Source organism: Emydura macquarii, unplaced genomic scaffold (genome assembly GCF_026122565.2).
Source record: "Emydura macquarii macquarii isolate MOO-44397 ecotype Brisbane River unplaced genomic scaffold, CSIRO-AGI_Emac_v2 contig_1644, whole genome shotgun sequence".
NCBI classification, from domain to species: Eukaryota; Metazoa; Chordata; order Testudines; family Chelidae; genus Emydura; species Emydura macquarii.
Genome location: NW_027131781.1, coordinates 8,644,562 through 8,659,365, shown reverse-complemented (window position 1 = coordinate 8,659,365; position 14,804 = coordinate 8,644,562). Strand labels below are relative to the sequence as shown.

At 41.8% G+C, this 14,804-nt stretch overlaps 1 protein-coding gene across 1 annotated transcript in view; it reads right to left on the bottom strand.

Moving 5' to 3' along the window:
- The window catches only part of IGF1R (insulin like growth factor 1 receptor), a 239,732-nt gene that overhangs the window by 15,296 nt on the left and 209,632 nt on the right, over window positions 1-14,804 (bottom strand). The window contains exons 16-20 of the mRNA XM_067555614.1: window positions 12,219-12,448; window positions 11,756-11,866; window positions 8,902-9,061; window positions 7,332-7,461; window positions 1,158-1,292 (exon numbers count right to left, since the gene is read on the bottom strand). Of these exons, the coding sequence (XP_067411715.1) occupies window positions 1,158-1,292; window positions 7,332-7,461; window positions 8,902-9,061; window positions 11,756-11,866; window positions 12,219-12,448 (766 nt within the window). The remainder of the gene's footprint in view (window positions 1-1,157; window positions 1,293-7,331; window positions 7,462-8,901; window positions 9,062-11,755; window positions 11,867-12,218; window positions 12,449-14,804) is intronic.

The window sequence follows — 14,804 nt, the reverse complement described above, 5'->3', positions numbered from 1 at the left end:
AGCTTGTTTGGGAAGCATATCAAAGTAGTAAAAGACTGAACAACTGAAACTACTGTACACAAAACCCAGCAGAAGTATTTTAATAATGTAAAGCTAAAGGCTGAGGCCTATTGTGGCTGTAGGCCCTCCGCTGCAATGAGTCTTTATTAAACGCTGATGATAGGAATGGATAAAGCTTTTTAGATGCATCTTTCTTTTGACGCTTACAGGAAAGGCAATTGGGACGGGAGAAGAAAATGCTGATCTCGATGCCATGAGTGCCATCAACTGTGGTAATGGTGCAGAGCTGCTCTGGGCAGAAGAATGAATGTATTATTTAATCAGCATGCTGAATTAGAAAGCTTCGATTCCAAAGAGTTAATTCACAATCTATTTCAGCTGCCCCACACTCTTGCTTTTCTCTTTTGCTATCCAACGGCATTATTTTAAATCAAGTAGAAAAGTTTAAGACAGACTTCTCTGATAAACTCCCTAAACAGTCACATGTATTTTAGACCATCTATATTTCCTTGGTAATAGAAAACAAGCGTTTTAGCTGCTTATTAGAGAACCTAAGTTTAGCTAATGTGCAATTCTTGCTGCTAGGAAAGGTTTTTTGTTTTTTTTAAAGGCGTCTATTTAACACACATTAGGCTCATATGGATAGTTCCAATAGAACCTAGCATTCCTTGAGCATTTTAACAGTCTCTCATATTGCCTTTTTAGGTGCTTATTTGAATTTAGATGAGGGAAGAGAGAGGAGATGGGAGAGGAGAAGGGAGGTGGCATAGAACGGACACATTAAAAATACTTAGCTCCAAACAGATGTAGCACTGCAGCATCAATGAACAGTGGAGGTCAGAACGAGGCCGATCCGATGAGTCAGATGGAGCCCATGCTCCGAGAGAGAATGTTGATGCTTTCAATAGTTGTACCACAACATCAATGAATTAAAAACAGTCCCGTCAGTTCAAGAGAGCATAACTATGCCTCCCTACCGCCACCAGACTCAAGCCCATAATTATTTCATCTAACATTCTCATCACAACATTACCTAGATGTCAATGTTCCACTCTAGCAGTAGCTGGATTTACCTTTACAGATGAAAGAGGACATCAGACAGGAGTACACCACAATCAAGCTCAAAGTGAAGAATAAAGAGGACAAGCGATACTTACAGCATATCAGGACAATTGTCTGGTTTCTCCAATAAGCCCCCCTCCATCACGAAGCGGAGAACTTGCTCATTGGACATGCCTTGGTACGGCTGCTCTGCTAACGTTGCGATTTCCCAAAGTACAACACCAAAGGACCTGGAATACAATACAATGAAGTGTTCAGCAAACAAACAAGATTTTGGTTAGAATACGGTGGTGTGTCTCCTTAAACCCCTCTCCCCCCTAGCAACCTGGCTGCTCAAGGGATTGGTAACAGGGTAAGAAAACTTTCATCGCTAAGCCACCAACTCGGAGTTGGTGTTGACCAAGAGCTGCTGCTATCGGATAGCTACTTGGTAGCCTGATGGTTATGATTTTAGGGAGCTCCATCTAGGTTCTGTATCACACAAGCCATCACTGTCCTTGACTCTAATTGGCAGCCTGGCCTATTTTGTCACCTCAGCACGAGTGCCAAGTGAGGAAATGGCAAGGAGAATGAATTCCACTCGTCTCTGTAGTCGCGTCCTCCGAGTTGAGGTTTGAGGCACATTTGTGAGAAAAGGAGAGATCAGCGAAGGGACTTGCACTACTGCTGCTCGTGTCCCTTTTCTATGTCTAGAGGACGTCTGCGGTCAGGGGCTTTTCATCCAACAACCCTTCACTGAACTCACATAATTCTATAAGAAAACTTAAGAGTGCAGCTCTTTAAGTGTAACAGTGAAACTTGAATACAGAACTGCTGCTGTGACAGGGGAAGTTGAGCCTGAAAGGCCCCTGAAATGATTAGTATAACCCTAACACGTTAAAAAAAAATGAAAACAACTCATGTTCAGGTACTTCTGGCATATGGGAGAAGAAAGGTACCTCAGGAAGACAAGGGTGCAGAAGCATAGCCCTCATCCCCAGGTAGCTGCTTTTTTCCTTTCATTTTGTCTGAAATGCTTGAACAACAGAAACGTTGAATCATAAAAAAATCGGTGAGTTTTCCCCACATTATCCAAGACATGGCTACCCATTAAAATGGATGCTGCTAAGCCCGCAAATGCCATAGGATTCTTTTTCCATATAAAAACCTGCTTGTGGCACAGGAATGCTTTTTGGTTAATACTGGTTTCCCCATTTGTCACTCTGCTTTAGGTTCTCCCACCTACCAACTTTTTTTTTGCACACAATGCAAAAAACATCTAGCCATATCTGAGACAGGACAGCAATCAATGAAACTCGCTTGCTTTAGAGTAGATGTGGGGGAGGTGCCTGTGAACATTTAATCATACAGGATGCAAAAATTGACATCTTCCTTGGCCTATTGCACCAAGAGCCAACTCTGGAATACGGAAATCGGTTTAGAACATTTAAACCATTTTGGGAAGCTCAACTGTCATTTTCCAACATACAGGGTTCCATGTTCTTGAATCATCTACCTACCTACCTACACATTTGCAAAAGGGCAGTAGTAGAAAGATGTTGCTCCTGTAGCCTGAGCTATTAGCTGGGTAATAGAGACTAGTATAGTTATGATTTACAAGCTCTTACTTAAAATTTCATGCTTCTTCTCCATGATGTTCTTACACAGAACTAGGCAGCTCCTTTATGTAAGTAAAGATAAACACTTAACATTTTGTCAATGACTGATGTACCTATTGACATTTTCTTAAAATGTCTGTTTGCTAAACTAGTTTCTAAACTCAGATTAGATCGAGATGGACAACATCATCATCAGCTATGGCTACAGGATTGAAGAGTCATCTCATTTACATACTGTTGAGCAGCAAAGAAGAACAATTCTATGCTTTCAAAACCAGATCCTACTTTTCACTGCTACTGCACCCAGGCCAACTTACTTACTCCAGGGAAGCAGGAATATGTGCTGTAATAGTAGTAAGGTTTTTGTTGTGAAAACAGGAGTTCAGTATTATTAGGCGGTTATGGTCGAGTGGTTTTACATCTCAGGTTATCCACTGTATCTAAAATGGATTCTTGTTAAAACCAGAAATGACAAAAGTGTTTTGAAACTATCCAGTTACACTTGAAACAAAAAATATCTTTGCTCAACTTTAGTGCCTTACAGCTATTCTGATGACTACAGGAAAGAGGCAACTGAGTTTATTTCCTGAGTACTATCTACAACACTAGAGATTACATTGCAAGGAACAAACCTGCATTGCTCCTTTAAGATAGATTAGCAGATCTAACCGAAATGGTAAATGGCAAAGATCTAGCATATAGAAAGACACCTTGTAGCCCTGGTTCCCAAAAGGTACTGCATTAGTTTTAAATTTTTGGCTTCCTCTTTGCCCCCCCACTACAAAAAGTTTTCCCTGGTTACCTTATACCTCAATCTTTAAGAATAAAAAAGCAAATTACCAATATAAATCCTGACCCTTCAAATCCTCCAGATACACTTTTACAGTTTTCCATTTCACTTTACAACTCATAAATCCTGATGTCTGACCGTTTGCAGTTTTCTTAGTTTGACATTTGGCTTCCTAAAATGGCACCTAAGATATGGGGAACCTGATGTCACAACATACTACCAGAAAGGCAGAAAACCAGTCTCAGTATTTTTGTTTTTTGAAGCAAGGGAAATACCCACCAAAAAATAGCCAAACACTGTCTGCATGAAGCAACTTCAAAGCCTGAACACTGAAAAGGAGAGTCAGGTGATTTTCCTGGCATCAGTAGGTTTTCAATGTATAGCATCTGGTGTGCTCTGTAAGTTATTTAAAACAGACTGGAAAGGCTATTTTATCCACAAGCATATCAAATCACAAGACACTGAGTGTTTCAGGACAGTGATAAACTGGACTTCAGTACTTTTGAGGTGTGGGTTCAAATCTTTTGAATTTAGGGATTTTGATTATATGTGGTTGAATGTGAGGGTGTGAAATATACTCAGTCTATTGGTACATGTGTACACAGACACACACTATAGTCTCCATATTTAACCAGTCCTTCATACCTTTACTATTACACCTGCAAAGTAAGATTTAGAAGAACATTTAAGTTGTTTCTAGCACTAGATGTTAAATAATCCACAAGGAAATATTTTAGAAGGGTCGTAAGTATTCCCTCAAAGGGATTACTTTCTCTGGGTCAGTGCTATAATTTTTACACTGCATAAGGAGTTGTAGAAAAGTAGATATAGTCAGCTCCCAAAATTTCTTTCCAAGGAAGCAAAGATTTGTTTCTCAGTGCTTCTGGATTGGGAAGCTATGCATTCTGAAATACACTCATTCACATAAGCGGCATGCTTGAATATTTGTAAGATTTAAAGTTCCTCTTGTAAGAGCCGAAGCATGCCAAAGAAATAATAGTTTTTAAGGTTTGTGTTTTCCTGTCTTGTCTTTGGTGATTTGCTTCCCCCTCCCCTTCTTTTACAGCTGCTGCTAAGGTACCAAATGTTTTGGGATTATAGGGTTGTGCCAGTGCTGAAGTGCAGTAGTGATGGTTTAGCCTTGATTTGGTTTGAATAGTGGATTATGTAGCTCTACCGTGATGTGTCAGCAGCAAGAAAGGATTCTCCCTCCGCCCCTCAACTCTGACGTGGTAAAGCACCACACACTTGTTTTGTGCCACTGATGTTTTAAATGGCAGAAGCAGCTGCATTTTAAGCACTCATAAGCCACCCTCAGTGTGTCAAAGTCATTGCGCATTAAGGAGCTTGGTCGGAACACCATAAAACTTTCTGCAGTGGGTATTTCTAAGGATACTGATATATGGCAGAGTCAGATAACACACACGAGCGCACACCTCAGAGTAACCAGAGTTTGCATGTATTGGAGCACTGATTTAGTTCTGAGGATTAAATTCATGCCTTGTCTGGAATTTTTGTGTCTGTCAGTCATTTGGGTTTTGTGCAAGTAATATGCAGCTTCACTGGTCGTGTTAGAGACCAAAGCTAAGCAAGTGGAATGAGCTGGATCATTTACCAAGGTGTAAGAACTGATGAACTATAATGAGTCCTTGATGTAAGTGACAACTGGGGAGCATTGATGGATTGACAAATTATTGGTTGGCAATAAGAATGGGTCTAAGTCATGTTGCTCTGCTCTTCAATCTAGACCAGTTCAGTTCCGGATGGTTCAGTGTGTGTAAGTTTTATGGATATATTCAACTGAAGTTCTGTCTGCTCTGTGAGGCCATCACTGGTCCCAAAATACCATTTTATTTTTTGTAATAAGAGTAAGATTGCTGGCAATGTGCCCCTTTGCCATGTTAGCTGGTTGCCATCCTCTGCCCCAGAGGAAGCTGTTTTCAGTGGTCCTGTTTATGTATCTAAGTCGGAATGAAAAGTGCGATAGGAATCGAAGTATTTCTAAGCAAGATGCTATTTTCATAGGTTGAAGGGTTAACTGGCTTTATAAAAAAAGTTATCAACTATGCCAAAAAACTCTTGCTTTGCTTTGTCATAACTTCAATTATAAAACTTTCACTCAAAGCTGATGCTGTGTAGAACTACAATCCACTGTCTGCAAAATGTCCAAGCTGTTCAAAAATCATATCGTTTACTATTTTAATAAGTTTTCTACGGACTTCCAGACATTTGGAGGCAATCAGCTGCCAATTCTGTAACACACCAGCAATAAAACCTTTTTTTTTTTTTTTCTTTTTCATTTCCAGTTCCATCTTTATTAGCAGTGTTCTCATCTGGCTTTCTGTTTGCTACAGTGACTGTGTGTGCGTGCAAACGACAAAGCTTCAAGAGTCCACAGACACAAAACGGTTCAACACACACACACACACACACACACACGCAAATTCCAAGGGACCCAGACTTTCTGCTGTGCCAAGCCAAACAACTTTTGGCCCTGGTTTAATAGTCCGTTTGGTTCCCACTGAGGGACGGACGCGGCAGTCATTGAAATGGACAAGCCTTGATACAATAATATATACACCTAGCTACACACACACTTGCTTTTAGGAAGGCAGAGAAACCAAGAGAGACTGAGAAGTGTAGGTTTGCCAGTACATATTAACTTCTTGCCAAGCCTTCCATTTACTTTCAGAAGCTGGACACCTATCCTCAAGCCTTTGAAAAGAGAAAAAAAGAATTGTTCCCAGAGTATTTTTTCTAAAAGGCATATGTTGATATTTCCTGTACAGCTCTATTAACAACTTCCCGGGAATAGCTATTATGCAGTAATTTTTTCTTTAAAGGCTCTTGTAGCACTGGAGTCAAACAATATGCAAAACTAAGGGGAAAACCACAAGGGATGATTCCAAGGAAGAAAAGGCAGTGCATTCTAGTTCTCTATACTTCCCATGGAAGAAAACAGAGTTAACGCTCAAAGAAGGGTTTGATAAGAATCAGGTCAAAGGTATGAATCCTGATGTATATTTGACACCTTCCAATGCTTTTCTTGGTGGAGAAGGATTGGAAATAACCAGTTGCTTTTCTCGCTAAGTGTAGCTAACAGGCCATAGATTTTTGCTGTGAGGGGCTGATTCTCTGTCCCTGAAGGAAGCACATAATCCTCTCCAAACACAGACTATAACCTCAGGCAGACTCCTTCAGCTCCCAAGGATTTTAATAGGAGCCATACATGCATCTGAGTACAGAATATGGCATAAAGGGTTTCTGATGGAGAATTTGCAATGGGAACAGCTTAAAGCGGAGAGACTCATGGTCAGTAAAATGGGAAAAAAACAAAAGCAGAGCCTTTGAAGACACTAGGTGTTTGTTTTTACCCATAAAAATCTAATGGAGGCTAGAAGAAGTGCATCTAAACCAGCTGTTCCCAAACTGTGGGTCGTGACCCCAAGTGGGGTCATTTCATCAGCAGATGGGGTCACGGCAACCTCGAACGTGCAGAGGACACCATTTTACAAAACAGTCTCCTCCACACAGTGTGACCTCACGTGCACCATACGCACGAGGCCACATCTCACAGGGGAAGCAATTTTGCGCTACAAAACGGGGCCTCCATGCAGCATGACCTCGCACGCACCATCTGTGTGTGAGATTATGCGCTCCAGAGCAAACCGTTTTGTAAAGCAAAATGGCAGCCTCCTTGCAGCGTGACCTTGCATGTACAGTGTATGAGGTCACACTACATGGAGGACGCCATTTTTTAAATGGCTACTTCAGTGCTGTCTGGGGTAATGGGAAACAACACCTCTGAAAATGGGGTCGTACAGGGAAAATGTTTGGGAATCGCTTTTCTAAACTGTTTTTAAAAGCCTCTGTTTTATTACCAGACGTCTGAATGTGTTGTGAAGACGCCATCCTTCAGTGACTCCGGGGACATCCAGCGCACAGGAAGCAAACCTTTCCCGCCTTTCCGATAGTAATCTGTCTCGTAGATATCTCTGGTCATGCCAAAGTCTGGAGGGTTGGGGAATAAAACACATGTATTTAAATGGCAAGATAAGCAACATGTCCCAAAGAACCTGCCCAAATGGGAATCACTGCTTCAGCGCAAAGTACTTGTGATTTGTCAGCATAATGGTTTGTTTCATCGGAGATATACTGCATATATATGTAGCTTCTCTCTCAGGGCTTGGTCTCTCTCTCTCCCTGAAACCAAAAGGAACCTTCCCATTTACTTCTCTGGGAACAGAACTGGGTCACGAGTAGGTTTGAATGGCTGCGGATTTGAGATTTCCAGAGCTGGTCTCGCAGCAGTACTGTAGGGTGAGGGCTGGCACTGCATAGCTCCGTGGAGGAGCAAGAACAGTTCCTGCCCACTCCAAGGATAGCTGTGGCCAGTGCCTTCAGTTTCTCCTGTTCAGCACAAATTCACACTCAAGTTAAAATAAGCAAAATTATTTTTTTTAAATAGTTCACATTATCAACTGATCTACACAGTGACAAGCTGAGCTCTTTGTACACTGAACTCTGATTCTTTGCCTCTAAAATTCTAAGAAAAAACTTGCATTTTTTACCAGAGCACTTTGCACTGGGTACCTTTTATCTCATGGTCTCAAATGGGTTTTATTTTTTGGAGATAAACCACCCCCCTTCCCTCTCCAAAGCTAATTCAATTTCCTTAAACATCTTCTATTTCAGATCTCAGGAAAGACTACGCTGTTCCTTCCCAGAAGGCACGAGTAAGTAAGCACTGAACTTGGACCATATTCCTGATAGCGAAAACTCAAAGGGGCTTAACTATAAGCACATCTAAGTGTTTGCACATCTCGGGCGTAAGATTGTCCATCTGCTTCATGCGCAACTCTGCCAAACTAATTCCAGAAAATATTTTGTCTTTAAAGTGGTACTTTAATAATCACCCCATCCAAAACGTTGGGCTCTGGATAATCAGGTTTAACCCAATAATTTTTATATCTATTTAGTTTGTAGGCTAATCCAAAATAAAGTGATTTGATGGTACTTGAGTTATCTTTGTTAAATAACAGCTCTTTCTGCTGAAACGGTACGGTTAGGGTGCAATTCACTTCATCAGCATAAACTCAAAATATCAGGGCTTTGTCAGATGGCAGTGCAGTGACGGGAGAGAATTTCTCAACAATGGGCCATCCCCAGGGCTGTTATGTCAATCTCTGGCTAGGAAGAGTGGCTGCTGCTCCTTCATGCTCCTTGGATAGTCCACTATGGGCACAGATGAGATTGTTTCAATTCAGTGTTGAGCGCTCACTGGGAAGGAAACTGTAGTGGGTCTTCAGATGGAACATATTCAGCCCCCAGAAGTAAATACTCTACTTACTAACACTTTAAGGAAATTAAGATGCCTTTTTCAATGCTGACTGTAGAATTATACTCCCATTTCATCTGGATCTTAAAGAAGAAAAAGAAAACAAAACGCACCTCCAATTTTCACAGTGAAGTCTTCAGCCACCATGCAATTCCTTGCAGCAAGATCCCGGTGTACAAATTTGTTGGCATTGAGATATGCCATGCCGTCAGCAATCTCTCCTGCCATCTGAATCATCTTCTTCAGAGTTGGAGGAGACTGGCCTGGGTTATTCTGAGCAAGATTAAGGAGGTAGAAGTGTGAGGGCAGGAGGGAAGCAACTGTTTCCATGTAAAAACCTGCAACATGCTTTTCTTAATCAGATCATCAGAAGTCGGTTTGACACAACACCAGGACCAATCTGAACAAAAACTTCTGATTATGAAGACCATAGCATCTGCTTAGTGGGAAAATCATGTCTTTTCCTCCACCCACATCAAGCTTGGTTACAAACAGAACAAATTAGCTCCTGTATAGCAGCATATCTATTTTGGGGAATACAAACAAGTTTTGCTTTAAACCGGTAATTTTTGCTATTAAAATTCTCTTTTCTCCTAAAAGTTTTAAGAAAGAACCTGCTCGCTTTGCTTCAGAATTTTATACTGCATGCCCTACTATCAGCATAAACAAAACAGAAAATATAAGATACTCTTAAATTATTTCCCAACACTCAGTGACATGATGCCTCTTGAATTACTTATCTATTCTTGCAAAAGGGAAAAGCCCTTGAGAGATAATTTTCATGAAGTAGATTCACTCATGATCATCAACTAAAGGTATATGCAGCTTTTACTACCATAGCTATTAGTTGTACTGTGACGAAGGGCAATGTTTGAGATGGTTACATATACCTCAGCACATCACACTGCCTTAACCTCCACCAGTGCAAATTTGACTAAGACTTTTACCTCTGGCTACAAGATAAGCAGCGTTGTTCAACATGAGAGGAGAAGCCAGAACTCCTGACTGGATCAAATCACTAAACTTTCACTGGAGGGGGGAGGGAGGGGCGCAATGATCTTTATCTGCCTCACAATTAATGGTGTTAGGGTTTATTATTATTGTTCAGCACTTTCAGAAAAAATGTAAGTGTCACATATTTATTATTATAAGTCTCTCCCCTCCTATTGTGGGAACCCTTCCAAGTTCCCCAATTCCTGAATGCAATGGATGACATAGCAAAGGACCCATAGGGATGCATCTAAGGAAACCTGGAGGCATGCAATTATTACACCCTGCTGACAATAAGGACCAATGTAATCTGGGATCCTTCATGGAGGGGCCATGACTATGTGGGGAAATCAGTGGCTCAAGAACTGGTGGCAGTCAGGAAGGAGGGACCCAACCCACTGCATCGATCCAGAATGAAGAGTTATGTCTGCGAAGCACTGTAAGATACGAGTCTTTAGTAACTCTCACACAAAGCTTCACATACCAAGACTGAAAGGGAAGGACAACTAGCTCACAGCTTGACACATTTTATAAACCAGTTTTTAAGTGGGAGGCAGGAAGCAACAGGTCAGCAGGCAGAAGAAAAAACCAGACTGAGCAGTACTCTTTTTTTTTTTTTTTTTTTTTTTTTTTTGGGGGGGGGGGGGTGTAATTCTCTTGTTTATATCATCACTGCACCCTGTCTCCAAAGTCTACTCAATTCCGTTACTTTAACACTTGATAAGCTCCTCAATATGACCCAGGATCTGCACCTTCATAAAGAAGACTTGGGCTCAGTGGTGTGATGCCAGTTCAGTGTATTCCATTCTCCCATTAAATGATGGGGCACAGAACAGTGTTTTTAAACAGCCTGCCTTTTTTTCCTGAAATGCCCCTCATTTTAAACCTAATTTGCATTCACACAAACCAGGTGTTTGCTCTCTGTTGCCGTAAATTATTTACATCGCAGATGCTGCATTGTGAAGCTGAGGGTCACAGAAAAGTGCAGAGCACATTTTATACAAGGCCAACCTTAATTTCAGTAGTAAGTGAGCCGTAACATTCTTTCCTAACCTTTCGGACCCTGTAATGTACGTGAGTGATTTTATCTGTTAGACTGACAGGCTGAATATTAAACACCACGTGTTCAACTCAATATTAGTGCTTCTTGCAAAGTGCTCATTCATAATTTATGTCAAAAACAAAGAGGCTGCAGGTAGAGTTTCATCCATGAGACATGACCCTACTCATGCATCTTTTAGATGATTATACTGTTTTGCAGCGTTATCAGGAATCAGATTAGGCAAAGATGGTTTAATTCAAACCTGAAAAACAGGCACTTAGTGACACGGGGTGGGACATACGTGTGCTACTGCACATGTTATTGCACTGTGCCTGTGAAAACCGCTCTTTTAGCATAAGGGGCAGCAGATCGCAAACCGCTGGAGTTTCATTAACAGCTCAAAGACGAAAAAATAGTAATTGCAAGAGATCATATAAATTTCATTCTGTGTAAATGTTTTACTCCTTAAATGCACGGGTCAGACACAAGGGCATGAGCAAAGAACTCGGAGAAGATTCTGAAGAGCCCTGAGCAAGGACTTCCCAGAAAGGAGAGCAATGAAGTGAGGAAGCGGACTGCTCAAGAACTGGGCTCCTATTATTATATTTAGGAATGAAGCTTAGCCGTCAGCAGGGCAAGTAAATGATGCCCAATGCTTAGTTCACAAATTAAAAAAGAATTAAAGAGTGAGGGAAATAACGGAACACAATAAGGATGGATACCTGTTGGCTTTAACACATGAGAAGCAAACTAGAGCTAAACCTGCATTTCTGCAATGGGCTCTTTTTAGATAATATGTAATTTAACGAAGACAGGGCCACAACAAGGGCAGCTGCTCCAAACAAGGCAGGAAATTGACACCCTGGGCAAGTTTGGTGTGTCCAACTCACTACCTTTTCTTGCAAGTGGGTAAAAAATAAAACCCACACGCTCACCTCTGTGTCTGGCCGCAGAGATCTCAGATAACTCTTGAGGTCCCCACGTGTCATGAGTTCCATGATAACCAGTGTTGGTTGGCCTTGCGAGACAACTCCAAGCAGCCGCACCTGAAAGGGAAAAGTTAAGATTACCCAGCAGATATGGCTAATTATCACCCAGTTAAAAGCCCTGTTATTAACTAGGAGTGGCCCCAGTCTGGAGCTAACACCCACAAACCTTGGGAAGAGTTTGGAAGTAGATTGGGATACAAACTCTGTGGCAGCAGCCATCCCAATTAATGCATGATCATGATGCTCGTTGTGAGATCCGTGTGATGAAGAAGCATGTTCCTTTAGCGTGCTGTTTTAGGAGGTCTTGACTCCTGGTATCATGGAGTCAATCTAGCCAGGCAATTGAAACCATCATGCCAGCAACTATGGTTAGGTTAAGGGAAGCCGTGCTCAATTTCAAGCAACTTACCACATGATGACAATTGAACTCCTTCATGACTGAGGCCTCATTTAAGAACTCAATCCTTTCACGCATGCTTGCAGACTCGTTGACAGTTTTGATGGCCACCCTAGTTTCTGGCTCGTCCTTCACCACTCCCTTAGCTACGCCCTCGTAAACCATTCCAAAGGAGCCCTGCCCAAGCTCACGGCACATGGTGATCTTCTCACGGGGCACTTCCCATTCATCCGGAACATACACTAGAGTTAAAGAGGACAGCCAATGACATTCCACACAGCTATGCAAATGGGGAGAAGACTTGTGGGCTTCAAGATGAAAAAACAACCATGAATTACAAGCAGCAAAATGCACTAAGCATCAAGCTACATATGCAATTGTTAAACAGTCTACCTCCTTTGGGTTTTTACATAGCACACTAGAGACTCAAGATGTTTTCCTTCCTCTCTGCAGCGACCCCAGCCTTAGCAGTCAACGGAACAAGCTACAATCCCAAACAACGTCAGGGCTTTGCGTTGCTAACATGAATATCAAGCTAGCTCCTCTGAGATGACCTTTGGCAGAGGCCCTCAACGTTTCATGCCAGTTTCAGTTCTACCTAGGATTGTGATTACTTGATTGCTACACCCACCTAAGGCATACACAAATCTTAAAGGATGGCGATTGTGGTAGAGACAGGGAAGCATAACTATGGCATTGCATAAGGGAAAATGACTAGGGAACAACTACGTACATACTCCGTATACAAAACATGAGTTGTAAAGCCAGCTGCGGTGGATAGAAGCATGGTGCAGCAGGCTTTTTTTGGCTTCTTTTGTTTTCAGATTCTCTCCATGCAGCATCAAACAATGCACATACTTTCAATTCAGTATCTGGGGATGCATCCTCTCTCAGGGGATTGATTTTATAATCACAGGGGAATGGACTCTATAACTAGCAAGCTGTTGGCATCATTAACTCTTCTGATCACTCACACCGAAAGCCTATTGCTCCCGTAATGAGAGGACTTGTGCGGTAGGGACCCTTTGATTAAAGGCAGACAGGAGACCTCACTCCTGGCAGGGATTATTGCCGCAGGCAAGACGACATCTGAGCTAGGAGTGGTCACTGCTGCCTGTCCGTCACCGAGGTAAGATGCAGCACAGCCACCAGCTCTGGATTGGTGCAAATAGCATCCTTTAACTAACACCTTGAATTAAAATGGTGCTACTGTAACAAGCAGCAGAGACAGGGAAGAGAGGCAGCTGCCGCTCTTGCAGAAACTGTTAGCTTTTGGGAACTTTCAGCTCTTGTAGCCAGACTAATGCATATTGTCTGGCTTGACCCTAAAGAGGGGACTTAACGTCTCAAGCAGACGCCTTGAATCCTGCTCTCCTCCTTCACTGCTAAGAAAAACTTTGCAAATATTTAATCTATGCAGCATGCACACACTGATTACTTGGGCTGTAAAAGTATCTAGAGTAAGATTTTTCTAACAGATTAATTCTGGGTCACTGGATAATCGTTAAAGGCTCTCCAATATGTTTAATATCTATGCAGATGCTAAGGGTGTCATAGTCTAGCCCCACACACCTGAGGACTTATTTGAAATTAAATCCTGAGTTGAGATCTGCTATACATTTATTGTATAACGTGCAGTAAAAATCTGGGTCTAAACTCCTTTCATATGCCATTCCCAAAGCCCTTTCATTTTCTACTCTTTGCTTGTTGATTGTTCTGAATTCAGAAGTGAATGTGCACTAGTTACTCTAAATTAAAGCTCTAGCTAGCGACAAGCTTTAATCACTCAACAGTCAGTTTTAATTCTCACTAGCAACCTCATCAGCATTTCCCTGCTAGGGATTTTCAGGCTACTCCAAAGTATGGTGAAACACCAGGAAATTTTCTCAATCGCGGTCTCAGCTGAAGCAGCTCATCATCCCTCCTTAAACGTGAAATCAAACAATCAGCAGTAAATCTCGTTCCTGCAGGAGGGCTTGCCCAAAACATGCTTAAAACATAACAGCCTAGGGCTACTGAAATCTTTTTTTTTCCCCGTCTCCCTCAACTTCTCTCTGAAAATCTTGGTGTGGTTTCTTTTTTGAGGGGTGGATTTGTCGCTACTTAAAGCTGCAAATATTTCACTTTGAAGCAAGTGGAACTTGAATCCCAAGCAGGGCTTCCCAATTTATTTTATTTTTTTAAACGAAGTCAGGAAGGGCTGTCACTATGGTGCCCCTTCTGCTAGCCTCTCCCTATATTCAAAAGGCGAGATCTTCAGCCTACTACCTCCAGGCCATATCCATTGCATACAAGGCCCGGAGTGGCATAAAGGGGCCCAATATCTGACTTTGGCAGGGACCGTATCTCACTTTGTGCTGGCACAGGGCTTTAGCACAATGGGGTCCTGACCTCTACTACTGGATATGAACACGAAGGGATATAGATGACGTTAAACATTTGTGCTTGTTTTCACATAACATTTCCACCTGTGAGGTGTTTGATGGCTCACGGCACTGTCTGCCTGCATCTTCAAATGTGAAATATCATAACGGTCTTATTGTTCTACATATTAGAAGGGCCCGTAATTTAATAAAGGGACAATAGCAACTAGTTTTA